Source organism: Rattus rattus, chromosome 1, assembly GCF_011064425.1.
Source record: "Rattus rattus isolate New Zealand chromosome 1, Rrattus_CSIRO_v1, whole genome shotgun sequence".
NCBI classification, from domain to species: domain Eukaryota; kingdom Metazoa; phylum Chordata; class Mammalia; order Rodentia; family Muridae; genus Rattus; species Rattus rattus.
Genome location: NC_046154.1, coordinates 252,705,055 through 252,732,916, shown reverse-complemented (window position 1 = coordinate 252,732,916; position 27,862 = coordinate 252,705,055). Strand labels below are relative to the sequence as shown.

At 48.9% G+C, this 27,862-nt stretch overlaps 1 protein-coding gene across 4 annotated transcripts in view; it reads left to right on the top strand.

Annotated features, from left to right (window-relative positions):
- Arfgap3 (ADP ribosylation factor GTPase activating protein 3) overlaps positions 1–27,274 on the top strand; it is a 49,810-nt gene extending 22,536 nt beyond the window's left edge. The window contains exons 7-16 of one of the 4 annotated variants that reach the window (XM_032918699.1): positions 348–407; positions 3,985–4,031; positions 5,148–5,287; positions 12,923–13,051; positions 13,909–14,052; positions 17,139–17,270; positions 18,611–18,734; positions 19,474–19,564; positions 22,110–22,231; positions 26,225–27,274. In XM_032918699.1, the coding sequence (XP_032774590.1) occupies positions 348–407; positions 3,985–4,031; positions 5,148–5,287; positions 12,923–13,051; positions 13,909–14,052; positions 17,139–17,270; positions 18,611–18,734; positions 19,474–19,564; positions 22,110–22,231; positions 26,225–26,242 (1,007 nt within the window). In that variant the 3' untranslated portion in view covers positions 26,243–27,274. Of the gene's footprint in view, positions 1–347; positions 408–3,981; positions 4,032–5,147; positions 5,288–12,922; positions 13,052–13,908; positions 14,053–17,135; positions 17,271–18,610; positions 18,735–19,473; positions 19,565–22,109; positions 22,232–26,224 lie in introns of all 4 variants that reach the window. The other 3 variants (XM_032918681.1, XM_032918690.1, XM_032918671.1) reach the window with 3 other exon arrangements.
- The last annotated feature ends 588 nt before the right edge of the window (positions 27,275–27,862 follow it).

The window sequence follows — 27,862 nt, the reverse complement described above, 5'->3', positions numbered from 1 at the left end:
TTCTAGGACAGCCAGGGCTACAGAGAGAAACCCTGACTCAAACAAACAAACAAAATTATAATAAGGTCCACATGGTGGCTCCCACCCTTAGTCCTTTAATCTCAGCGCTCTGAGTTCACACAGCCCGGTTTCCCTAGTAAAACCCCGTCTTCCTGGTGCTGAGGAGTGGGGCTGTAGCTCAGTGGTCATATCCGCTTGTCATGCGCACGCACCATAAACAGCCGTAATGCTGAACTAGAACATGGGATAGCCCAGGCAAGGTGAGAAACAGAAGCAGCAGGAAATGTCCCACATCAGAGGGTTTTCCAGGAATGTCTTCTTCATTAACATCAGTGTTTCCCTTTCAGGTGGGCCGGGACAAGGGCCAAGTGTGGAAGGTCTGAACACCCCTGGGAAGACTGCACCTGGTAATATGCTCAGGGCCCTGGGTCCCTCTTTGCTTCTGCATCTGTCTCCGTTCTTAGAGTGAGCCAGCATTCTGACGGAACCCATTCCTGAGTTTTATCAGACAAAGCTGCTTTTCCATATAGCAGTGTTCATTGAAATGCTGGTTCACAAACATGCCTATGCCAGGCCAAGCTCAGAGCTCCACATACACCTCATTGGGAACTCCACGCTTTCTTCTTGTTCTGAACGTCTAAGACAGTGTCTTATTTTTAAGGAATTATAGTCAGATATTGATGTTTATTACATTTTTATGTATTAGAAAGTAGCAACATCAGTGGAAAATAACTAAACCTCCTGGTTGTTTTCATCAACTGTCCAACTCCACAGAGTTGGGAAACAGATGAAAAAGGAGTCTAAGGCAGAACAATGGAAACAGAGTTCCCTGTGGGCACACTTCACACCTGTCCTCACACCTGGACTCCTTCACACCTGGGTGCCCTTCACACCTGGGTGCCCTTCACACCTGGGTGCCCTTCACACCTGGATGCCCTTCACACCTGGGTGCCCTTCACACCTGACTTCACATCTCGGTGTCCTTCACACCTGCATTCTGAGCTAGTGTATCCTCAGGGCTGCAGTGGGGGACTTACATGCTTTTACTCCACCATAGAGGTGTGAGTGTGTGTTGGAGTGGAACCAGAGCTTCATGTATACTAGGCAAGGGCTCTACCACTAAGCTCTACCCAGCCCAAGATTTTATTCTTCACAGGTCACTAAAACATAATTCTAAAAGCAGAATGTATAGCTGTCGATTGAAAATGACACAGAAGGGGTTGGGGATTTAGCTCAGTGGTAGAGCGCTTGCTAGGCAAGCAGAAGCAAGGCCCTGGGTTTGGTCCCCAGCTCCAAAAAAAAGAAAATAACACAGAAAATGATGTCAAGAAACTCTATACAGTGTGTATTTTTGTGAAATTTTACAAATGTTGCTAATAAGGTCTTAGTGGGAAAGAGGCAGCTACTGGATGACAGGATGCTTCCCGTGTCTCAGGGGCCGACATGAGGTCTGTGCATGAGTCAATAAGCAAAGCCCAGCCCGTGAATTGATGCCGCACAGTGCTGGGCTGGGTCATTAAGGGGCTGACTACACCTCGTTGTAGAGCTCCTGCCTCCGCCGCAGCCAGGCATTGATTGCCAGTGCCACAGCAGTGGTGATGGTCATGGCGCTGACGGGATAGGAGATGGTGTTGACAGGGTGGGGGTGGGGTGGCATATGCAAGGGGGAACAGTAAAGAACGGCCAACATGACCACTCCACGGTCTGGTAACGGGAAAGGTTTTATGAATAAGAACAAGAGAACATCTGAGGTGCATGGAATAGTCAGAGCAGAGTGGAAAAGAAGCAGACTGGACATGGCCAGGGCTGTCTGCAGGGAAAGGACAGAAAGCCAGAGCTAGAAGGTGTATTAACTCTGGGGGTGGGGGTAAGAAAGACAGCAGGACTCTGAGGGGGGCAGGGTAGGGGCTCAGAAGTACTACCAAGTACTAGAGGCACTGAGGGAGACTGGAGGCCCACATGGGCTTTGATATGCAGACACAGGTATAAGTTAGTGGGGGAGCCATATATCCCTTCTGCCAGAGGTAAGGGAAATGACTCCTTTTGGGAGACAGGAATCAGTTTTATGCTGACTTTTTCTCTGACCTCCGAAATCCTCCTGTAGTCTAGTTTGAGTTCCTTTATAGACATCTGGACAGCCTGAAACCGTGAGACCTAGCAATGGGGATGAGGATGAGGATGGGGATGGTGGTGGTGAGGATGATGATGGTAGTGGAGGGGGTGTCTGTGACGCGATGGTGAAGATGACAGAGCACTTGCCTAACATGCATGAAACTCTGTGGTCTAACCCTAGCAACAAAAACACACGCAAAGAAAATTAGGACCACGGACAGCATCCAGCAGCAGTGTACTTGCTTCTCGGTACTCCTGAGGCCCTGGCTTCAGTCCCCAGAACCAAAATCTTTTTGTTTTTTAAAGAAAGAATCAAGGGGTTGGGAATTTAGCTCAGAGGTAGAGCGCTTGCCTAGCAAGCACAAGGCCCTGGGTTCGGTCCCCAGCTCCGAAAAAAAAGAAAGAAAAAAAAAAAAAAGAATGAATGAATGAAAGGAAGGTGGGCACAGTTATTACCTGGTCACCAGGGCTTTGGGGTAGAAGAAAGGTTCTTGTCAGGAGTGGAGCTTGTCACATCAGTCCATGCCCTGGCACATGCAGCACAGCTCTGGGATCTCCACTGTCCACAGATACCTCATCAGCTTGATAAGGCTTCACAGAGGAGTGGAACCTGTCCACACCGAGGTTAGGGAGCTGTGGTTTTTAATCAGGGAGGTGTGATCCGAGGACTGAGGCTGGCAGGGTGCCAGGCTCTCACTGTCATCCCCTGGCAGCCTTTACCTGGGAGCAAATGACAGAGGTTGCCAGAAACTGTCACAGAATGTAGCTGGAGCCCAAGTTGGACAGAGCTTAGTTGGCACCTGGTCTGACAGTGCCACACAGGGATGGCAAACAAGGCTCAAGGTGGGGGTAGAAACCAAGAGGCCACAGGCAGCAGAAAAGCCATCCAAAGAAACCACAGGAATGGGGCCTGGAGAGATGGCGCTGTGGGGACGAGCACTGGCTGCTCTTGCAGAGGACCTGACTTCCCCCGAGTTCCCAGGTTGAGCGCTCACAGCCATCTGTAAGCCTGGTCTCAGGGACTCCGATGCCTTCCTCTGGCCCCTGTGAGTACCAGACACAGAGATGGACACAGGTGTATATGAGGCAGATGCCCCACACATAAAATGGAAAAAAGACTCTTGGAGAGCTGACATCAAGCCATGTCATATGCACAGAGGAAGGAAGCACGCACCCTGGAAAGCGCACACCCCGGGACCCACACACCCGGCCCACGCCCCTCTCACCTGATGGCAGCCGTGCTTAAGAGCTTTTGGTGTGGATAATTAAATAGAAGAGATTATTCCTCTTAAAATTTATTTTATTGCATTTTATTTATTTGTGGAGGGGGATCCATATCATGGCATGTGTGTAGAGGTCGGAAGACAGCTTGCAGGAGTCCACCACATGGGTCCCTGGGATCAGTCAGGTCATCAGGCTCCGCAGCAAGCGCCTATGCTTGATGAGCCATCACGGAGAGCGTTGTTAAGGCTGCTGTGGAGAAGCACCTCCTGGGGAGCTCTGGGTCTCTATTGTGGTGCTGAGCAGTCTGCTCTGAGTTGAGGTGCTGCATGCCCACACCTGGACTCTGTGCGGACGAAGCCCCAGCCTAAGAGCATGCAGATGTGGGGTTGGGGATTTAGCTCAATGGTAGAGCGCTTGCCTAGCAAGCGCAAGGCCCTGGGTTCGGTCCCCAGCTCCGAAAAAAGAAAAGAAAGAAAAAAAAAAAAAAAAAAGAGCATGCAGACGTGAGTTTTCTAGACCACAAGCAAGCAAGGCACATTCATACCACTTCTAGAACAGAGAAGCCAGGTATGATTTCTGCATATCTGACAACAGAGGAGCCCGGTATGATTTCTGCATATCTGACTTGATTTTTTTTTTTTTTAGCAGAGGTTTCATCCATTATAAAAAAGAAGCCAAATCAAGCAAAAAAAGGAGTAAGTATCACGTTATGTAAAAATACAGGACTTTGGTTCTCAAACTAGAACCAAACTAGAACCCCTTTCTCCTGTGTTTTTTTCTAAACTGGAGTATATTCACTGTACAATGTACTGACTTTCACAAGCCAGAGTGGTGGTGCACACCTTTGATCCCCGTGCTTGGGAGTCAAAGGCAAGCGGATGTCTTTGAGTTGGAGGCCAGCCAGAGCTACACTGAGACTTTGTATCAAAAAGCTATGTTGAGATCCCATCTCACCCTAATCAGAACAGTATTTTGAGCCATAATATAATTAATGGCTGTTTTATTTACTGAGACGAGTTGAATTATATTTAGTATTTTCTAGAATGCATGTGTCTTAGTCAGGGTTTCTGTAGCTGTAAGGAAACACCATGACCAAAGAGCAGGTTGGAGAGAAAAGGGTTTCTTCAGCCACACTTCCACATTTCTGTATTGAAGGAAGTCAGGACAGGGACTCAAACAGAGCAGGAACCTGGAGGCAGAAATGGATGCCGTGCAGAGGCCATGGAGGGTGCTGCTTACCGACTTGTTCCCATGGCTTGCTCAGCCTGCTTTTTTATAGAATCCAGGACCAACAGCCCAGGGGCGGCCCCACACACAATGGGCTGGACCCACTAATTGAGAAAATGCTGGGTCTCATGGAGACATTTCCTCAACTGAGACTCTTTCCTCTCTGATGACTCTAACTTATGTCAGATTGACAGAAAACCAGCCAATACAGCATGTTTGGCCTTGTTTTTCTCCTGTTTGTGACTCTGAAGGGTAGCTATATCCTGTAAGGGTCAGAGAGGGTGGTTTTATGAATAATTTTCCATTAAGGTGATGCTCTGCAGAGTCACTCCTGAGGCAGGTGTTGGGGTGGGAGCATCCCCACTTTCTCACACTGCCTCTCACCTCACTAGGTGGTGGCCAATGCCTTGAATCAAGTGAGGCCCACCTGCCTCACTCTTTCTCCCCTAGAGTGTGTTAAGCCTCCCAGAGCAGAGAGGGCTAAACGCTTGTCACAGGCCCGGCAGGTCACACAGACCTGAGAGTACATAGTGCAGGTATAGCTCTTAACTGCCCCAGGTAGAATAAAATCTTATATGTTTCAGCTTGGAGCCAAAAAAGGAAGCTTGGGAGCCCAGAAACTGACGAATACATCCTTCACTGAGATCGAAAAGCAAGCTCAGGCTGTGGATAAGAGGAAGGAGCAAGAAGACCTGGCCAGGGGCACCCCGAAGGAAGAGTCCATGTGAGTGCATTTGCTTTCTCTAACACACCTTAGCGGGGAGATGTCTATGCCTTGACTTGGTTTGTTTGCCAAATACCTTGAATTTCTGGTGAGTGTGCTATGTAGGGTGTAGTTTCATGAAAGTTTGTCATACAGGCATGTGGGTTGGAAGGGACAGGACTGCTGGCTCTGGAGAACAGCAGTGGTCCCTGGGGGAGCCATGGGCAGGAAGAGCAGATGGGACAAAATGTCAGGGAAATGCTACTTCTTACCCAGAAGACAACTGTAACAGAAAAGACAGGCTGAGCCACCCCAACAGTCAGGTACTAAGGTGGGGTGCAGAAAGGTGGACCAGAGGCTGATGTCCTCTGGTCATCAATCTCTCATGCTATTCTGGGGCCAAAAGCTGATGGCTTCAGGCAGCTAATTCCTGGGATTAGGAAAAAGAAACTTACTTGGGCTCTTTTCTCTTTGATTCTGGGAGACAGCTGGCCAAGTGAGAGACTTGGAGATCCTTAACTCATAATGAGCCAGAGAGAAAGAAAAAAGAAAGGTAGGTAGGTAAGTCAGGCACACACAGAGACACAGGCACACTGGATGAAGCTGAGGAAGACTGCACTGCCCACTTTATTGTTGTTCTTTTTTTTTTTTTTTGATTTTTTTTTTTGGTGCTGGGGACCGAACCCGGGCCCTTGCGCTTCCTAGGTAAGCGCTCTACCACTGAGCTAAATCCCCAGCCCTTTATTGTTGTTCTTAGTTTCTATGCTCTCTCGGGATAATCGATCACATGGGTTTCTGAGCACTTTTACATCCCATAGTTCTTAGTAAATATAAGGCAATGGCTCATGTCATGGATCAATAAGGTTTAGGGAGTTACAGCAGAACTGTTTACATGTCTTTCCATTCAGAATAGCACTTGACTGAATATTCCTTATTTATTTTCTAGCTCCATAAGTTCACTATAAGTTTAAAGCAATAGTTTTTGTCACAAGTTAGCACAGTTTGTCAAGAGACAATTCATCTGCCTTATCTTATTATTTTGAAGTCTTATATAAACTAGTCAATCTTTTATTTTCTGCCCTTGCACCTACAATAAATTTCCCATTCTCAGTTTATGACCTTTAGTTACCAGACAGTGGCCTCATTTCTAACCTAGAAGGAATGTTTTTCCTTGATTATAAATTTGTTCCAAGCCTGTTTTCTTTCCCTAGTGAAATTAGCCTGTGACACATAAGTTTACAGAGCTCTTTTTGTAGCTTTCATTCTATAGGGAGCTTGAGATTACTTTTATCAGTTTAGGAGTTATATAAAATCATTATCAGGAATTATGAAACCATCGACCGATCTACACAGCATTACTACATGAGAGTACATCTACATGTCCATCTGCAGGAGATCTGCCCAGTAGGGTGGGCTGATATGTTGAGCTTGATCTGCAGGAGATCTGCCCAGTAGGGTGGGCTGACGCCCAGGCTATATAACTGTGGCAACAAAGGCATCTCAGCAGTGAGAAGCAATTCTTCAATGACGTCTCTGGGGACTTTGCCTCTAGTACATACCCATTGCTGCCATGCAAAATGGTGGGCCATCTTCAGAAACTCACTTGCTTGCCATAGCCTTTCCTAGATGGCTTCTGTCATGACCCCTTTGGGGATCAAACAACCCTTTCACAAGAATCACCTAAGACCATCAGAAAACACAGATATTTACATTACAATTCATAACAGTAGAAAAATTAGTTATGAAATAGCAATGAAAATAATTTTAAAGTTGAGGATCACCGTAACATGAGTAACTGTATGAAAGGTTGCAGCATTGGAAAGGCTGAGAACCACTGGGCTAGTGGCACAGTACATACCTAGCTTGCAGGAGGGCTCACACAGAGAGATTGTCAGGAATGCTGGTAGCACACAAACGATTGTAATACTGTTGGTAGCAATGGGAAATCAATGAGGCTCAGGCTGTAACTCAACTGGAGAGCACTTGTCCAGAGTATACGAGCGCACTAATTGCATGAGCCCCAGATGGGCAGAATAAAAGGAGCTTGAACATGTCTCCTGGTGACTAAGACCTAGTGTGACCTTGCAGTGTAATTTTGTTGAGCTATGAGAAGAATGAATACATGGCTGTGCTTTGAAAGTTTATACAAAGAAGCCACATGCAAAGCTGCACAGGGTATGATCCTCCCCCAGGAAACATCCAACAAGATCACACTGCCAGAGACGGAGGGGCAAGAGGGGCTGCCAAAGCAAAGGGGAGGACAGCAGGGCCCTAGGGAGCTTTTTGTTTGCTTTCTTTAAATGTATTTATTTCTACGTGCACACACACATACCTAAAGTCACTGCATGTGTGGAGGTCAAAGAACATGCAGGAGTAGATTTTCTGTCTATTAGGTGGGACCCAGGGATCAACTCAGGCTGTCATATTCAGCAACCTCTTCTCCTCCTGTCCAGGGAACCTCACTGGACCATCTTCTGTGCACTGATTTTCTGTAAATTCTCTCCCTCGGATTCCTGTCTCTGTGTGGTCTGTCTTCCATAGAGTTTCCCTTCTGTGAGGACTGTCTTCCATGGAGTCTTGTTTTTGTGTGGACTGTATTCTTTGGAGTCTTGTTTCTGTGTGGACTGTTGTCTGTGGAATTTTCTTTCTGTGAAGACTGTCTACTGTGGAGTCTTCTTTCTGTGTGGACTGTCTTCCGAAGAGTTTTGCTTCTGTGTAGACTGCCTTCCCTGCAGTCTTGTTTCTGTGTAGACTGCCTTCCATGGAGTCTTGCTTGTATGTAGACTGTCTTCTGTGGAGTCTTGCTTCTGCGTAGACTGTTTTCCCTGGATTTTTGTTTCTGTGAGGACTGTCTTCCATGAAGTCTTGTTTCTGTGTGGACTGTCTTCTCTGGAGTCTTGCTTCTGCGTAGACTGTTTTCCCTGGATTTTTGTTTCTGTGAGGACTGTCTTCCATGAAGTCTTGTTTCTGTGTGGACTGTCTTCTCTGGAGTCTTGCTTCTGTGTAGACTGCCTTCCCTGGATTTTTGTTTCTGTGAGGACTGTCTTCCATGGAGTCTTGCTTGTATGTAGACTGTCTTCTCTGGAGTCTTGCTTCTGTGTAGACTGCCTTCCCTGGATTTTTGTTTCTGTGAGGACTGTCTTCCATGGAGTCTTGCTTGTATGTGGACTGTCTTCTCTGGAGTCTTGCTTCTGTGTAGACTGCCTTCCCTGCAGTCTTGTTTCTGTGTAGACTGCCTTCCATGGAGTCTTGCTTGTGTGTAGACTGTCTTCTGGGAAATCTTGTTTCTGTGGGGACTGTCTTTTATAGAGTCTGGTTTCTGTGTGGACTGTCTTCTGTGGAATCTTATTTCTGTGTGGACTGTTTTCCGTGGTGTCTCATTTCTATCTCGACTGTCTCCTGTAGAGTCTTCTTTCTGTGAGGCCCACCTTCTGTGATGTTCTGATTTTGTGTGAGCTGTCTTCTGTGATGTCCTGTGTCTGTGTGAGCTGTCTTCTGTGATGTTCTGTGTCTGTGGGCACTGTTTTCTGTGGTGTTCTGTTTCTGTGTGGACTGATTTCTGTGGTGATTGTTTCTGTGTAGACCATCTCCTGTGGACCCTTGTTTCTGTGTGGACTATCTTCTGTGGAGTCTTATTTCTGTGTGAACTAGTGTCTGTGGAGTCGTCTTTCTGTGTGAACTGTCTTCTGTGATGGCCTGTTTTTGTGGAGACTGTCTTCTGTGGTGATTGTGTCGGTGTGGAGTAACTTCTATAGAGGCTTGGATTTATATGGACTCTCTTCTGTGGAGTCTTGTTTCTGTATGGTCTGTCTTCTGTGCTGCTTGTATCAGTGTAGCTTGTCTCCTGTGATGTTCTTCTGTTCCTGTATGGACTGCCCTCCCTGGAGCTTTGTTTCTGTGTGGACGGTCTCCCGTGATGTTTCGTTTCTATGTGAACTGTCTTCCATGGAGCCTTGTTCTTATGTGGACTGTCTTTCGTGGAGTCTTGCTTCTGTGAGGACTGTCTCCCGTGATGTTTTGTTTCTGTGTAGACTGTCTTCCATGGAGTCTCATTTCTGTGTGAACTGTTTTCTGTGGACCCTTGTTTCTGTGTGTACTGTCTTCTATGGACCCTTGTTTCTGTGTGGACTGTCTTCTGTGGACTCTTGTTTCTGTGTGGACTACTGACTGGGGAGTCTTGCTTCTGTGTGAACTGTCTTCTGTGATGGCCTGTTTTTGTGTAGACTGTCTTCTGTGGTGATTGTTTCTGCGTGGAATATCTTCTGTAGAGTCTTGGATTTATGTGGACTCTCTTCTGTGCAGTCCTGTTTCTGTATAGATTGTCTACCATGCTGCTTGTGTCAGTGTAGATTGTCTCCTGTGACATTCTGTTCCTGCGTGGGCTGCCTTCCCTGGAGTCTCTTTTCTTTGTGGATGGTTTCTGGTAAAATCTTATTTCTGCATGGACTGTCTTCCATGGAATGTTGCTTCTGTGTGGACTGCCTTCCCTGCAGTCTTGTTTCTGTGAGGACTGTCTTCCGTGGAGTCTTGTTTTTTTGTGGAATGTCTCCTGTGAAATCTTGTTTCTACGTGAACTGTCTGCTGTGGAGTCTTCTTTCTGTGTGGGCTGTCTTCTGTGATGTCTTGTTTTCGTGTGGACTGTTTTCTGTGGTGATTGTTTCGGGGTGGAGTAACTTCTCTGGAGTCTGGGTTTTATGTAGACTGTCGTCTGCAGAGTCTTGTTTCTGAATGGACTGTCTTCTCTGCTGCTTGTTTTTGTGTAGAATGTCTCCTGTGATGGTTTGTTTCTGTGTGGAGTGACCTCTGTGAAGATTTGTTTCTGTGTAGACTGCCCTCTGTTATGATTGTTTATGTGTGGACTGTCTCCTGTAATGTCCTGTTTCTGTGTGAGCTGTCTTCCATGATGTCCTATTTCTATGTGGACTTTCTTTTGTGGCAATTGTTTCTGTGTGTAGTATCTTCTGTAGTGATTGTTTCTGTATGGACTGTTCTCCTTAGAGTCTTGGCTCTGTGTGGACTGTCTTCTGTGGAGTGTTGGTTCTATGTAGACCATCTTTGGTGATGTCCTGTTTTTGTGTGAGCTGTCTTCTGTAGTGCTTGTTTCTGTGTGGTCTGTCTCCTGTGATGATTTGTTTCTGTGTGGACTGTTTTCTATGGTGTTCTGTGGACTGTCTTCTGTGGTGAACTGTTCCTGTGTTGATTGTCTCCTGTGGTATCTTGTTTCTCTGTAGACTGTCTTCCATGGAGTCTTGTTTCTACGTGGACTGTCTTCTGAGGGTCTCTGGTCTTCATGTGTTTTGTATTTGCCTTAGCTGGAATTGTACAATACTGTACAATGAGGGAAATAAATAACACTATTTCATGAGGTTCTTTCAAGGTACAGCTTAGATGACATTTATTGAAATTCTGACAACAGTACCTGGAGCACAGTAGGAGTTCAGTGAGTGTGACCAGCACACAGTAGGTGCTTGGCCAATGTAACTTGTTCCCATTAGTGCTGATGATGGTTTGCTGAGTGAAACTTAGAAGGTAAGCCCAGATGGTCTGAAGTTCTTTCCCTGTTCAGCTCTCAGAAGACCAGGGGCAGCACTGACCTTTGTAGACAGACCGTCTCCGGAACGGAGAGTTGACTTGAATCTCTCTCTTTTCATTGGTTTCTGACCTGGGCAGAGGCAGGTTAGCTGGCTGATGGGAAGCCTGTGCTGCTGGGGCTGGCAAAGTCAGAAGCCTGGTGCTGACAAGAGCTTTGGGAAGTGCCCACGCCCTCCTTTGTGTGGTCAGGTAGCTGGAGAGGCAGGACACAGGGAGATTAGCATGGGTAGCGCTATACTCACCTTCCATGTGTCTGTCCTTAGGATTCATTGAAAACACATTGATGAGGCTTGGCTTGTAGCTGTTGGGTAGAGACTTTGACGCCATGCAGGAAGCCTCTGGGCAGAGGTGCAGGGTGAGAGGGAAAGAGTGATTTACCTGGGAAGCTCTTTGGTAGCTCTGTTGCCTTTCTCTAGGATAATCAAGTGATTGGCCACCCATCGCTGCTGTGTAGACCTGTCTCGCCCCTCTGGGAGAGTGAGGATGCTACTCTGGAAGCCATGTGTCTAGTGGTTGTGACTAGTTACAGTTGAGTCAGTGGACAGCAGCATGTCCTGCATTGTCACACTGAGAAGATAGTGGCCTTGGCTGGGCTTCATCCTGCCTGGCTACACTGCCTGCGTCTGAGCATCCTGCAGCCCAACCTCAGCAGAGGGGAGGACGTGCTTGAGAGCCAGGGCAGTCCCACTCACCGTGGTCCCCATAGCTCTCCTGTCATCTCCAGAGGTCTGCTGCGGCAGTTTGATCAGGCTGTGACATCAAAGCCACCCGCTGTTTTCACTGTTGCTTTGTTAAGGAAAATGATACTAAGAAGGTTAAAGAAAAAAGACACCTGCCAGGTCAAAGCCAACCTAAGAAATCCCGTGTCTTGTTACAGAGGGAAAGAGCAAAACCAGGTATAGAGTTTCTCCGGTAGGATGTCCTCTGTCTTGCCTGGCATGTCCTAGAGTTCTGCCAGGCTTGCTGGTTAGGGGTCCTAGCACTGTCCCGGGCTTTGGGGAACAAATGGTAGCATGTTGTCTCTTCTCCTGGCACTGAGCTCCCGGCACTGTCTTGCTGCACATCTCTGCCCCTGCTGCTGGAGGCAGAGCTTTCTTTATGAGCCTAGGTATGGCCTGCACTGTGGAAGCCTGGGAGCAAGGGCGATGTGCACACAACCTCCAAACAAGTACAGCTGGGCGCATGGGATGGTTCAGCAGGTTAAGGCCCTCGCTGTGTAAACTGGTAACCTGAGTTCAGTCCCCAGAACCAAAGGTGAGAGCAGAGAGTTGACTCCACAAGTTGTCCTCTGATCTACACACACACACACACACACACACACACCATGGCATATGTGTGCCCCAACCACCCCACATATAAGAACATGTGTGCACACAATAATAAAATGGTTGGGTTTCTCTGTGTAGCCCTGGCTGTCCTGGAACTCACTCTGTAGACCAGGGTCACCTCAAACTGAGTGCTGGGATTAAAGGTGTGTGCCACCATGCCCAGCCTAATAAATGGTTTTAAAGCTAAAGACCTTGGCTGGATAGGTAGTGACTATCCATTTAAATGCTCTCAGAAGCCTAATACATAAATTATTTGAAATGCAGCTAATGATTTATATATTTATGAAATCAATTTTAGATATATTTTCATTTTTTTAATTAAAAAGTATTAATGGAATGTATGCTGTCTATATGTGGGAGTCTGCACATTCATGCAGGTGCCTTCCACGGTCAGAAGAGGGCGTCAGATCACCTGGAGCTGGAGTTAGAGGTGGTAGCTCCCATAATTTCATCGTAAGGAACATGGATGAGTAGGACTAACCTGCTGCACTGGTGTGTCCCAGGGAAATGCGATCCGATGTCAGGCAGAGGGAGGACCCTGTGGGGAGGAGACTGAGCCATGCACCACGGGACCAGACAAGCAGAAGAACAGCCAAAAAGACCTGAGCTCGTGTTTGAGAGTCAAGGCCCTGGTGTGAAACTGATGTGGGAGTTACAGTCTCTGGACTGCCTGTGATTTTAATGCAAGGCCACGGTTCTTAAAGCTGAACTAAGGAGAATGTGCGTTTCCCAGCAGTGTTTCATCGTTGCGATTGGCCTACAAGGATCTGGAAATTCACAAGAAGCAAGATGAAAGACTGAACCTGAGTGGCCAGAAGAAGGCGGAAGCTGAGCGGCTGGGCATGGGCTTCGGAAGCTGCAGAGGGTAGGGTCTGCTGGGCCCGGGTAGCCCAGGGCTGTCTGCTCATGATGAAGGGTCGGCCCGGGGCTCATTTCCTCAGTGTTCTCTGCTTCCTTGCTCTTGGCTTTACTGTGGTATTTAGTACAGTATAGCAAGGGCTGGAGCTGCATAGGTGAGGTGTGCACAAAGCCCTGAGCTGGAAACAGGAATGGGGGTCCACTCAAGGCCATTCTGTGCTCCAAGGCTCCTTGTTTGCCTCAAAACAACCAACCAGGGGTTGGGGATTTAGCTCAGTGGTGGAGCGCTTGCCTAGCAAGCACAAGGCCCTGGGTTCGGTCCCCAGCTCCGAAAAAAAAAAAAGAAAAAAAAAAAAAAAAAAACAAACAAACAAAAAACCAACCAACCAATAGGGAAGGGTGGGTTGAAGCTTAGTGCCGTGTGCCTCAAATCTAAGCTCTCAGGACGTAGAGGCAGGAGGATCAGGAGCTTTAAGGCCAGCCTGAGACAGGGTGTGTAGCTCATGTAGGCTATGTGAGACAGGGTGTGTGTGTGTGTGTGTGTGTGTGTGTGTGTGTGTGTGTGCACGTGCATGTGCATGTGTGTGTCATGACAAATGGCACATATGGTTTGTGACGAGAAGGAACTAGGTCTGAGTGTCTGTAAAGTGTGCACTGGGATGGGTGCCGTGAGCACACCCTTTGTATGTGGCTGTCTTCCTGGCAGTTCAGCCCTCACAATGGCTTCCAGTTTCAAAAGCTCACCCAGCCTCCTGATCGCCTGTGTTTGTTCAGAGTATACCTAAAGTAGCCTTTTGGTGGGTAAGGCACAGCCTTTAGGAAGCCAGTGATGTAATAGTTCCTGTTTTATTCTGTCCTTTCAAGTGGCATCTCCCACTCAGTGACCTCAGACATGCAGACCATCGAGCAGGAGTCACCCACACTGGCAAAGCCAAGGAGGAAGTACCAGGAGGACCCAGAGGACTCGTACTTCAGCTCCAGCTCCAAGTGGTCTGAGCAGAGCAGCAGGTATGGGTGTGTTAGGGACCTGCCTTAGGAATCAGCACAGCCCAGTGCCTGGCGCCCTCTGAAAGCTCTGGCTGACAAGTGTCCATGTGTAGGAGCGAAGGCTAGGGAAACAGTGTAAGGAGTTGGATTTACAACTAGGAAAATGTTTGTAGATACAGCTAAAAACTGAGCTCTAAAATTAGAGCTGGGTGAGAAGTGGAGAGGCCTGTCTCTGGGGCTGGAGCACACCCAGACCTTCAGCAGCTTCTGTGGTAGAACACTGACTTCTGGGAGCTACCAGCAAGTCCAGTATGAGTGGCATTTGTATATGAATCTATTCATGAGAGCCATGACTGTTCTCTGAAGGGAACATGGTACTAGGACAGCCTGGTCCTGCCCCTTTGTGTCTATTGTCTGGCAAAACCTATGGGGGCATAGGCTAACTGTGGTTGAAGGCAAGTGTCATGTTAAATAGAGTTGTATTGTCAGGTCACCCAGAAGCTGATTTTACAGGAAATTGGGATAGTTATGACATAACATGTGGGCACAGAAAGCCGGAGCCCAGGTTGAATGCTGGCTGTGCCATATGAGAACCACATAGCAATGACCAGGCTATTAAAGCACCCCATGCTGCAGCTTCCTCGTCTATGAAGGATCCCGGCAGTGCCTGCCTTGCAGGATCCATAGGGAGAGCTACAGAGTACGTGGCTCTTCCGCTGTCCGGCTTCTCCTAGAGCCTGTGAACTCATCCAGACGTGTGGCTCCGTGACTGGCCAGGTGGCCATGCATCAACCATGCCCGGGACCTTTTCACATCCAGAGTTGGTGAGGATGGGACACATCTGTCGGCAATGGTGCTGCCACAGTCACACACCCATCCTGGTGTCACGGGGCCAGCAGCCATGGGTTTTGAAGGAAGAACAGTTGTAGGTTATGTTATCGATAATCAACTGTGAAATTGTTGGCTTTCCTATCGAGGCTTCTAGGAAAGGCACTCTGTGGACAGCTCTCTCCGTGTGTGTGTGTGTGTGTGTGTGTGTGTGTGTGTGTGTGTGTGTGTGTGTGTGTGTGTGTGTTTTAAGCTCAGCTCCAAGCTACTCGAGTCTCAGTATTGAAGAAAGGGAACTGGCTACCCTCTAGCTCCTGGTTGGCCTCGTCCAAGGCTGCCTGCTCCGGTCTAACCTGCATGTGCTTCAGCAGCATACATGGCTCTGTCCATACTGTGCCATTGGAAACAAATGAAATGCATCTCATGCAGGAGAAGTTCAAGCTTGAGGTTGGACCAGGAAACCACACATCGGACCCTCTCACACTTGGTTTCAATGAGGGCTGGACTGGGGGCCGAGGAACCTTGGCTCTCCCACCTGTTGGAGACTTGCCTACTCTTAGTAATCCTGGGGAGGGTGCTGTAGACAGGCAGAGTCACTTTCATGGAGAGCCAGTTCTGTGCTCAGAGAGCAGGGCAGGTGAGAGAAAGGGTTCTGGGTAAGGTCTCCTGCTGAGTGGGACATTTCCCAGCCCCACAGCCTCAGGCCATGGAGGAACTCATGTGGGGCCATGGAGCCCTCAGAAACTCCTGGACTCAAATCAGAAGGGTCAGTCGCAAAGGCTTAAAGGCCTCTGTGCCAGGGACTAGCCTGAAACATGGGGGCAAATGATGTTCAGACGTAGAATAGAGAAACTTTGATGCTGTGTGCATGGCGAGCTAGGCTGAAAGACACTGGACTGACTTCCTGACAGGGCCCTATACCATGATACTGTGTTCAGGCTCAACCTTTATACATGCCTTGCAGCCTCCAGAAACCTCTCTCTTCCTTGGCTCAATCAGAAGGGTCAGCCATAAAGGCCGCTGAACCAGGGACAAATTTCAGTTTGAAACCTGGGGATAAATGGTGTTTACATGTAGAGCAGAGAGTTGTTGGTGCCGTGTGGATGGTGAGCTGTGAGCTGTGGGTTGTCTAGGGACAGAATCATCCCTCTAGTTCCCTTGATGACCACAGTGACATAGCGGGGTTGAATGAGGTGCTTTGGCACCAGAGGTAAAGTGAACTCACTCTGAAAGCCAGCATGTTGATGCCACAGAGTGCTTTTACTGCTTCCAAATTATTCATCAGCCATTAGAACTTGCATATTGTGAATTATGGAAGAGTGCTATTTCTATAAAGCAGGGGGACATATCCTTGCGTGAGTTCCATTATTTGCAGACTGGAAATGATGTATTATTACAGCGGTGCATTCAGAATAATGAAGGGACTGCCTTGCTGAGCCCCACAGAGTCTAACTGGCTTTTGGTGGGGATGTGACTGACGGCAGGACAGTGTGCTGTTAGGGGATTTGACAGGAGCTGCAGGGATATCTTCAGAGGGGAGGAAGGTGCAGTGTGAGGGCCAGCATGAAGGAAAAGCTCATGGGGAAGTAGGAGCCAGAAATCAAAGCCCATGCTGGGTGGAGGTCAGTGATGGGGAGAGCTGCTGAGTCCTGGCATGAGATGGATGCCTGGCAGACTGGCTGGCATAGTGTTGCCTGTGAGTGACTAGGTATCCCCCACAGGGTCCCAGAGCAGAGAGTTCTTGTGAGTGAATGAGGAGTAGGGAAGACCCCACGTGTGGACTGCTCAGAGCACCCACGCAGGTGGCATTTTCTTTTGCGATTTAAAGGTAGCCCAGTGCTCTCCAGTCCAGATGCATTTTTTGACTCAGGTAGATGAAGAATGCCCTGCCCTGAGGTGGTGCTGATCTCTCGACACTAAGCTCTAGAGTTTCACTGTTGACAGAAACCCCAATATCTTGACTCCTACCTGTCTAGTGCTGACACCTCCCCCATGTGCTTTTGAAGGACCACCCAACCAACCTCTTCTCAGCTATGCTGTAGGACATCGCAACTGTCCAGGGGGATAGAAGTCTCAGCAGCCTGAGACTGCAGCAGAGGAAAGGCCGCACCTCTTCCCTGAAGCTCTTGGCGTGGTTGGCTGCAACCCAGCTGCTGGGAAGACCTTAAAAGGAAGTCTCCTGTCAGCTCATGTTCATTGGCCATCCTGGTGTCCCTTAGAGACCCAGTAGGACAGCATCCACAAGTACTCCGTAATCACTGCTCCTCCCTTTCCAGCAGGTACTTTGACGACCCCATGGAGCTAAGAAGCAGCCCCTTTTCTAGCTGGGATGACCGTGCCGACTCCTACTGGAAGAAAGACAGCAGCAGAGACCCTGAGCCTGCCACGAAAAGCACCGGCTCTTCAGACAGGTGGGGGCTGCAGGTTGGGGAGCCGGTGCCTCCGTCATAGGACCAGTGGGTGATACCTGTGTCATGGTGTCCTGTGCTCCTTTAGGAAGTGGCTGTGTCAGAAGCACCTGTGGCTGTTAGAAAGCAGGCGTGAGGGCCAGTTCCCTGGGGATTCTCAGTCCATGGGTCAGAGACCTGTCTCATGGATGGGTCGCCTTCCTCATTTGAAGACTATTTGCAAACCATAAGTCCCCTTTCCTAGGCGACAGGTCTGCAGTCTGGTCTGTTTCTGGGCATATATGTATATATACATGTGTGAACGGGGGTTCTGTCTGTGGAGAACCTGGTGACATATGTATGAGTATATGTATACTTGCATATGTATATGTGATGCTAGGAATAGGGGGAGGGGGGCGTGTGCACATGTGTATGTGGGGGCGGCTGATATCTATGGGCCAGAGGGCATGGTGGATTAAACCCAGCACCTGAAGCATACTTGGCAAGCACACAGTACTGCACTATACCTGTGCCCTTTTTTTTTTTTTTTTTTTAAATTTATTTTTTAAGACTTTATTTTATTGTATATGAGTACACTGTAGCTGTCTTCAGACACACCAGAAGAGGGCATCAGATCTCATTACAGATGGTTGTGAGCCACCATGTGGTTGCTGGGATTTGAACTCAGGACCTCAGGTAGAGCAGTCAGTGCTCTTAACCACTGAGCCATCTCTCCAGCCCACCTGTGCCCTTTTTAATTTAATTTTATGTTTTACTTGGAGGCAATGTTTCACTGAGTTGCCCAGGCTAGCCTCAGAATTGACATCCTCCTGCCTCTGCCTCAGATTACAGCTCATGCCACCACATCTGAACTATGCAGTTCTCATAATTCTGACTAACACATGGTCATGTAATGACATCATCAACACGGCACAGGACATTCTGTGGCCCCCAGGTTCCTTGCTCTGTCTTCAGCTACAGGCCCCTGCCAGTTTGTTTTTTGATCACCTCATGTAGGAAGACGCTGTGTGGACTGGTCATCGAGTAACTGCCTTTGCCGTCTGGCTCTGAACTCTGTCACCTGACTGCAGAGACTCAGGTTGGGGTGGCCTCCTCAGCTCACCTGTTAATGACAGGAGGCCATCATTTATCGTCCACACAAGGAACTTTACACATGTAACCTGAGGTCAGCCCATAACTAGGATGTCCTGTTAGCCCATGCAGTTTATACACTGTGTGATGTCCTTGTGCCCTCACACAGCCTAGAGTTTCTAACAGCTGAGACGCAGGCTCCATACAAGTGCAAGTGTGAACTGGGTTCGCTTCACCACAGCTTGGTGTTTTGTTTTTTTTTTTCGCTGTAGGCCCAGTTCTCGCCGGAAGCCAGAATACGAGCCCGTTGGCAGTACAGATGAAGCCCAGAAGAAGTTTGGCAACGTCAAGGCCATTTCCTCGGACATGTACTTTGGCATACAATCCCAGACAGATGTAAGGGCTCGGAGAATTCCTATAGGAACCCTGAGAACCAGGAAGGAAGCTTAGCTGTGGGGACCTTGTGAGGACAGGCTGCTGAGAGAGAAGGGACCTGGCCAGACACAGGACTGGAGCCCAGGCCTGCCTGAGGCACCTGAGACACTGAGGAGTCAGGGACCCATCTCATTGCTGTCCTGCCTCTCTAGGGCGAAGACATCAGCTGGTAGCTTTTGAGTAAATCTAGGAGGTTTTTTTTTTTTATCAGCAATTGCTTTTAATCAGTTTAACCACAGTTAAATGAAGCCTGGATATGTTTGTGGGCAGATGCTGCATCGCCCAACTGTCCCCTGTCTCAGAAAGTCTGGCTAAACTGAAGCCAAGCTCTTGAAAAAGCACTTGCCTAACACACTCAAAGCCCAGGGGTCCAACCTCAGTACCCCCCCTACACACACACACACACACACACACACACACACACACACAAAGCCTTGAAGCCATTCAAATTGATGTGCTAAGTGGTGTGGACGTTTTTAAGGAGTAGCTGGGAGCAGTGTGTGAGCTCTGGCTGCCCTTCATACTGATCACATCGGCAGTGATGTGGGATGCCGCCCCACCCACCGGTCACCTCCATCATTGCAAAACCTATCTCCAGGCCCCGGCTTGGGGTGATGGGAGGTGGAGAGCCAAGGGAACAAACTCATTCCCATCTCTCCAGCAGTTCTTGGAGTCTGACTCTGTGTCTCTTTCTACCTAGTTTGAAACCCGGGCACGGCTGGAGAGGCTCTCCACCAGCTCCTCCATTAGCTCTGCAGATCTCTTCGATGAGCAGAGGAAGCAGACCACAGGTGAGGGACTCATGGGGCTCCAGGGCATCCACAGCTCCAACACGTGCGTCCCTGCAGGACCTCTCCCTTCCCAAGATTCCGTGCCCCAACACCTTATGCCTGTGTGAACAATGAGAGCTGAGGTGTCCCCTGAGACCAAGTCGTGATGTTTAGGCCACAGCGCTCCGGTCGTCTGGCCACTAAGTATCCAGAGCATTGTTCATAGAGCAGGCAGGGGGTTCCTGTGACTCGGGAGATGCCAGCCACTGGCTGGCTAACCTCTGCCTCCAGCCTGTGAGTGGTTGACCTGAGAATCCCAGGAGTCACCTCACAGGCCCTCTGCCCTCAGGGCGCACAGGTGGGAAGGAGTGAGTAGCTCTCCAGGAAAGACACACTGCAGCTTGGAAGTGGGGAGGTGGAGAGGAGCTGCCTAACTCCACTGCCCGGCCACATCCCTCCCCAAGGCGTCTGGTCATCCCAGGGCTGGAGTCCAGCCATAGGCTCAGAGTAGGCCCTTCACTGCCCGCACAGGGTATCTCCTGCCTTTACCTGTGTACTCCCTATCCCGTGAGACCTGCATGAACCCCCACACAGTCCACCAGGTCACAGGGTGAGCATGAAATGACAGCAGCCTTTGAGGTCATTTCAGGAAAAGAACCAAGAGGAAGAGGTCTCAGGAGCCAGCGTTGCAGGTTGAGTACTCCCTGCTTACTGGTTTGTGCACTACACAACCAGACTGGCTTTGGTGAACAGAAGGCCTGAATGTGTGTGTGTGTGTGTGTGTGTGTGTGTGTGTGTGTGTGTGTGTGTGTGTGTGTGTGTCTGTGTGTCTGTGTGTGTCTGTGTGTGTCTGTGTGTGTCTGTGTGTGTAGGTTAACCATCCTGATGGCCACACCGCCTCTCAGACATGTGGATTGGATACAACTTCAACAGAGAAGGAATAGGGTAGTGTCAACTGTCTAGAACTTTCTGTGTGGAGGTTTGGGCCTTAGATACAGTAGCACTGCCAGCTTCCAGCGTGTGCTGGCAGAGAGGCTGGCAGAGTGGCTGGCAGGTGGGCCAGCTGGCTGGTCTGGTGCCTGACAGGGCCGGACTAGAGCCCTGGCTCCCCAAGCCCATCCTTCCTGACCTCAGCTGCAGGGGCTTCCTGAGCTCAGCTGCAGGGGCGGCTGTTCTTGGTCAGTCACTGCCCAGTGAAGCTGTAGCTAGAGCAGACCTGCCTCCTGACTTCAGGCTGACCCTCACATCCTAGCCTTTTGTCAGGCTAGCTTCCTGCTGTGATGTGACCCGGGCATAAAGGCACTTAGCCTCCTCAAGCTCTCCCCTAAGATTGCCTGCCCTGGCAGTGCTGGAGCCAGACAGGTCAGTCCCAAGACCAAGGTTGCTGAAGTCTCTGAATGCTTTTCTAATCAATTTCCTGAACATTATTGTTAAATACAAGAAAAGGAGAAGAGAGTTCTTTGAAGCAAACACACCCTTCTGCCCCTCGCATTGTTACAGAGCTGGGGCCAGATCAGATTTCTTCCTGCCCCACCACAAAACAAAGTCCACTGAACTCTGATACTGGGTCCTTAGCAACTGCAGGTTTTGTGAGTTACTCCCTAGGGTGCCGGACCATCCCCTAACTACAGCTGGTAGTCTGCCTTGAGCAGAGCTTGCCCCTCTACTGAGCCCAGGTAGGTGGAACTGTTGTGGCTGTCTGTCTGAAACCCTCCCCTACTCCCATTGAGACATCTGCAGCCACTACCCTGAGCTGCTGGATGGCCTTACAGAGAGGACTGCTCATTGCTATCCTGGAACTCATTCTGTAGACCAGGCTGGCCCTGAGACGCCTGCTAAGAACTCCTTACTTGGCATGCACTTCAGCAAAGAGCCTACGCTCGTGTTCGGAGCAAGTCTGTGGCCTCATCCGGCAGGGGTCAGATCAGGCAGACTGGGGTTCAAGGTCCATGTATGAGCTTCCTGCGAAGTAGATGCTTTGTGGGGTAGTGATTAGATATTGTGCATGGTACTCAGGGCTGGACCCTACTAGAGAAGGTTGACTGAGTGAGGAGCATGGAGAGCACCAAAGCCACCAGCACAGCAGGGCCAGGGAGCATGTGAGCTGTGGACTGCTCTGTGTGGGAGGGATGGGGTGTGCAGGACCCCAGACGGCAGAGTAGGGAAAACTGTGACAGCCATGTTAGAAAAAGGCCCTGTCCCACTTTCCCGCTTATCCCTTGGGGCTTTTAGCATGTATGATTGTGTTGTGTACGTGTGTGTGTGTGTGTGTGTGTGTGTGTGTGTGTGTGTGTGTGTGTGTGTGTGTGTGTGTGTGTGGACAGAGACTGATGGGAATCTTCCTTCACTCTTCACTGGTTCTTTGAGGCAGGTCACATAGTCCCCCTTGCTGTGGTGGCTGAAGGAACTGTGTGTTTGGACCAATACTTCCCACTGAGCCCTGCCCTACTGTAAGGTCCCTCTCTCTGGACACAGCAGATGCCTAGGAGGAGGGCAGAGAGCAGGGTGGGGTCACTGAGCTACACATGTCCTTAGAAGAGGTGCAAGCTGGCATTTCTGTGTACAGGAAACTACAACCTCTCGAACGTGCTGCCCAACGCCCCAGACATGGCACAGTTCAAGCAAGGTGTGCGCTCCGTTGCTGGAAAACTTTCCGTCTTTGCCAATGGGGTCATGACATCCATTCAGGTGAGTAAAACAAGGCTGGGGTTCCCAGGCCCTGGAGCTGCAGCTGTGAGTGGGGCTGTGCTGCAGAATGGCCCAGGCTTCATGTAAGGCTGGAGCCATGGTGTATACTGTCACACTGTCTGTCTGTCACACCGTCTGTCACACCGTCTGTCACACTGTCTGTGACCTCAGCCACTCGGGGCTGAGGCAGGAAGAGCCTGAGTTCAAGACTTGTCTGCGCTGAGACCCTGTTTTCTAAGTTCTTACTGGGATTCATATATTTCCCCGGATCTGAGTTTAGAATGGAGAATTATTTTTTTTAAATGTAGATTCATTTGTCTTATTTTATAAATAAGAATGCTTTGCCTGTATCGTGTACACATGTCTGCATGCCTGGCCTCACAGAAGGGATTAAGTCCCCAGAACTGTAGTTACAGATGGTTGTGAGCTGCCATGTGGGTGCTGGGAATCGAACCCAGGTCTCCTGTAAGAGCAGCAAATGCTCTAAACCACTGAGACATCCCCCAGCTCCAGAGAAGATGTGGAAACCACCCACTACCTCCCTGTTCTGGGGTAACCTCTGTAGCGTTTTGCTATGTCTTGTTTTACTTCTTTCTATTTATTTTTTCGAGTCAGGGTCTCTCTGTGTAGTCTTGGCTGACTGCTGATTACTATGTAGAGAGCCCCCTGCCTCTGCCTCTGCCTCTGCCTCCTGAGTGCTGTGATTAAAGGCGTGTGGTATCACACCCAGCATTTTGTTTTGAAACAGGGTCTCACTATGTATCCTAGCTGGCTTGGAACTGGCTTTGTACCAGGTTAACCCAGAACACAGAGCTCTTTGCCCTCCTGTGTCCTGGGATTTCAAAGTGTACACCACCATTCCTGGCTGCGTATATTTTTAACGGAAGAGGGAATTCTATTGCTGTATGACTATTTATTAGTGTACACTCATTGTACATGGTCCTGGTTACTGAAGGACATTTCATAGTGTACAGAATGGACCTGATGGGTATCTCCCCCACAGCGCTACCCTCCACCCCACCCCCTTATTGCCCTAGACAGTTCCTCTTCTGCTTTACACTGTGTGCACACACATCCTTCACACTGTGTGCACACACATCCTTTACACTGTGTGCACACACATCCTTTACACTGTATGCACACATACATCCTTTACACTGTGTGCACACACATCCTTCACACTGTGTACACACACATCCTTCACACTGTGTGCACACACATCCTTCACACTGTGTGCACACACATCCTTCACACTGTGTGCACACACATCCTTCACACTGTGTGCACACACATCCTTCACACTGTGTGCACACACATCCTTCACACTGTGTGCACACACATCCTTCACACTGTGTGCACACACATCCTTCACACTGTGTGCACACACATCCTTCACACTGTGTGCACACACATCCTTCACACAGTGTGCACACACATCCTTCACACTGTGTGCACACACATCCTTTACACTGTGCACACACATCCTTTACACTGTGTGCACACACATCCTTCACACAGTGTACACACACATCCTTCACACTGTGTGCACACACATCCTTTACACTGTGTGCACACACATCCTTTACACTGTGTACACACACATCCTTTACACTGTGTACACACACATTCTTTACACTGTGTGCACACACATCCTTTACACTGTGTACACACACATCCTTTACACTGTGTGCACACACATCCTTTACACTGTGTACACACACATCCTTTACACTGTGTACACACACACATCCTTTACACTGTGTACACACACATTCTTTACACTGTGTGCACACACATCCTTTACACTGTGTGCACACACATCCTTTACACTGTGTGCACACACATTCTTTACACTGTGTGCACACACATCCTTTACACTGTGTGCACACACATCCTTTACACTGTGGACACATACATCCTTTACACAGTGTACACACACATCCTTCACACTGTGCACACACATCCTTTACACTGTGTACACACACATCCTTTACACTGTGTGCACACACATCCTTTACACAGTGTACACACACATCCTTTACACTGTGTGCACACACATCCTTTACACTGTGTGCACACACATCCTTTACACTGTGTGCACACACATTCTTTACACTGTGTGCACACACATCCTTTACACTGTGGACACACACATCCTTTACACTGTGGACACATACATCCTTTACACTGTGTACACACACATCCTTTACACTGTGTACACACATATCCCTTACACTGTGTACACACACATCCCTTACACTGTGTACACACACATCCCTTACACTGTGTGCACACACATCCTTTACACTGTGTACACACACATCCTTTACACTGTATGCACACACATCCTTTACACTGTGTGCACACACATCCTTTACACTGTATGCACACAGGGGTTGGGGATTTGGCTCAGTGGTAGAGCACTTGCCTAGGAAGCGCAAGGTCCTGGGTTCCGTCCCCAGCCCCGAAAAAAAAAAAAAAAAAAAAGAACACTGTGCACACACACATCCTTTACACTGTATGCACACACATCCTTTACACTGTATGCACACACATTCTTTACACTGTGTGCACACACATTCTTTACACTGTGTACACACACATTCTTTACACTGTGTGCACACACATCCTTTACACTATGGACACATACAACCTTTACACTGTGTACACACACATCCCTTACACTGTGTACACACACATCCCTTACACTGTGTACACACACATCCTTTACACTGTGTGCACACACATCCTTTACACTGTGTACACACACATCCTTTACACTGTGTACACACACATCCTTTACACTGTGTACACACACATCCTTTACACTGTGTACACACACATCCCTTACACTGTGTACACACACATCCTTTACACTGTGTACACACACATCCTTTACACTGTATGCACACACATCCTTTACACTGTGTACACACACATCCTTTACACTGTGTACACACATCCTTTACACTGTATGCACACACATCCTTTACACTGTGTACACACACATCCTTTACACTGTGTACACACACATCATTTACACTGTATGCACACACATTGTTTACACGGTGTACACACACATCCTTTACACTGTGTACACACACATCCTTTACACTGTGTACACACACATCCTTTACACTGTGTACACACACATCCTTTACCCTGTATGCACACACATCCTTTTATGTATCTGTAGAAAATACTTGTCTTTCTGTGTTAAACTTAATTCAGCTCATATACAAGAAGGCGAAGGGGCATCCTGTTTATGACAAGGAGGCCGTCTCAGCTTGTGTAAACAGCTTGCTTCTGGAATCTTCTTGGTTATGTGAAGTCATTTTAGAAGCATTCTATTAGGATGGAATGTGACCCTGAGGAGTTGACTGAGTTGACATTGCCACTTATGGGTCCACAGAGGCTTCTAGTCTACAGACCAACCCTGCTGTGGCCTTGATGGGAATGTGAGGGAGGAGAAAGCCTAAAACTGCAGAGGCTAGGAGTTCTTGTCCCTCTTCTCTCCTCCCTTCTTCCTCCCTCCAGTGGGCATTTCTTCAAGTCCTGCTGGCACCAGTGCCCTGGCAGGTAGTTTCTCTGTTTTGTGGTGTGACCTTTCTGTATTTAGAGTCCTCCCAACTTGTGTCCCCACTTATAAGTGAAGAAGCAGAGGCAGAGGTTGAACCTCTGCTAGATGAGCAGGGACTTCAGACAGATCCCTTGATGCTCCCCTCGCAGTGCTCCCTGGACAGCTCAGAACATGGCCCTCCAGGAGGGGCAGCCCCTGCCTTGCAATCTAATCCCAAGCTGGTCTCCCACCCCCACTTCCCCTCCTGGCCATGAAGAGGCTGAGGCAGTGCTGGCACCACACAGCTGCTCTTCGTGCAGAGACTGTGGCCGCTGACAAGAGCCAGGTGTCCCTCATCAACAGCGATTGCATGGCGTGTGTCTGGAGGAGACAGATGCAGTACTGGTAGTAAATGTTGGTCTGGTTCTCTTTAGGATCGCTACGGCTCGTAATCCTGGTGCCAGGCTGTGTCCAACCTGGTAAAACTCCTCTTCAAATGGACGGGAGACCACATCTGGCTGTGCGGAAACCCCAGCTGCTTTGCGGGCCGGCTCTACACATGTGCGGGCAAGGCACCTGCACATTTCTGAGTTTGCGTGCTTCCTTTGAGACATCTCGTTTCTGTGTAGTGGGGCTTTGCTTTCATCTCTGGTTTAGGTTCGCTCCTTTGCTTTACCCTTGGGCGGCTTTAGTTCTAAGAACTGGAAGCCTGGCTTCTGGCTCCTCCCACCTCAGACTGGGAGTCACCGTCACTGTCACCGGGGCTCGTGAGTATCCGTGGACTGTGGGCTCAGGGCTGCCAGTACCAGCTGGTGCTGGATGGGCTAGGGAAATAAAGCCACAACCGTGCTTCTCCCTGCAGAGGAGCAAAACAACAAGCAAAACAAAACAAACAGGACCAGAAGTGCCCAGCCCCTTGCTGACAGACTGCTTCGTGTGTGTGTCCCCACACAACAAGCTTTCAGGCAACACACACGTAAAGCCATCTGTCACTCTGTAAATTATTTTGTACATTCTCTACTCTTAAGTGTTTCCCAGTCAGTTCCTTTAACAAACATGAGCTTCCATGATGCCAAAGGAGTTCACTGCCACCTGGGAACAGTAGGGTGTCGCCCTGTGAGAGGGTGAACGAGGCCAGCTGAGGGCTCCCAAGTGCACTTAGACATCAGCAGTTCCAGGAGCACAGGCTGAGAAGGACGGCCCTGTGGCATCAGAACGAGGCTCAGACCCGGGGAGAGGGTGATTATAATTGGGTGGTTTTGTTAATATTTTTTTATCTTGACCTTGATGTTCCAAAAGTTACAGGATAGATGTAAATCGATAAACTAATTTGGCTGTGTTTTAGACAGCACCAGAATATATTCAACGCAGTAAAATATATTTGAAATTTGATGAACCAAAAATGTGATTTCAGATGACTATTTTGTGACTCTTTCTTCAAAGGTCTGATTTGTAGACTTCTAAATACAGCGCACAGCACAGCAGACCGTGGTCTGTGTTGTCATTCCTCAAGAGCCTTTGTAACGACTCACTGGACACAGGCATTGGGTGACTGCCCCTCACTGGTCACACTGTGTTACCTACAGGTGGGACTGAGAGATGCAGTGGGCAGGCGGGTGCCTCTGGGAGGGAAGGAGGCTTCTGTGACACAACTGGTAGACAGCCTTTCCCAGCACACTGGAGCCACAGCACATGGGATTTAGTGTAGGTTGGAATGACAGGCTCAAGATATGCTGAAGGTGGATTTCCCCAGAAGCCTCCATTCCTGACATGCAGAGAAGGGGTGCTGTTGGTGTTACCCCTTTTCCCTTTTTTTGTTTCAGTGTGGCTGGGAGCCAGGGCCTTGAACACACCTTGAACACTGTCATCTTTTGACAGGGATGCCCCAAGGACCAGCTGTTGTTCACTTTAGGAACACTCCTAGGGGACATCAAATACTCACAGCCCACAAGCTACTCAGTGGCAGACACAGATCTGTCCAAACCCCATCCCACAGTGAGCCCTGTGTGCATCCCCATGTACCCTGTGAAGTCTATCTTATCCCCAGGCAACTGGACCTCAGCCCCGACTTG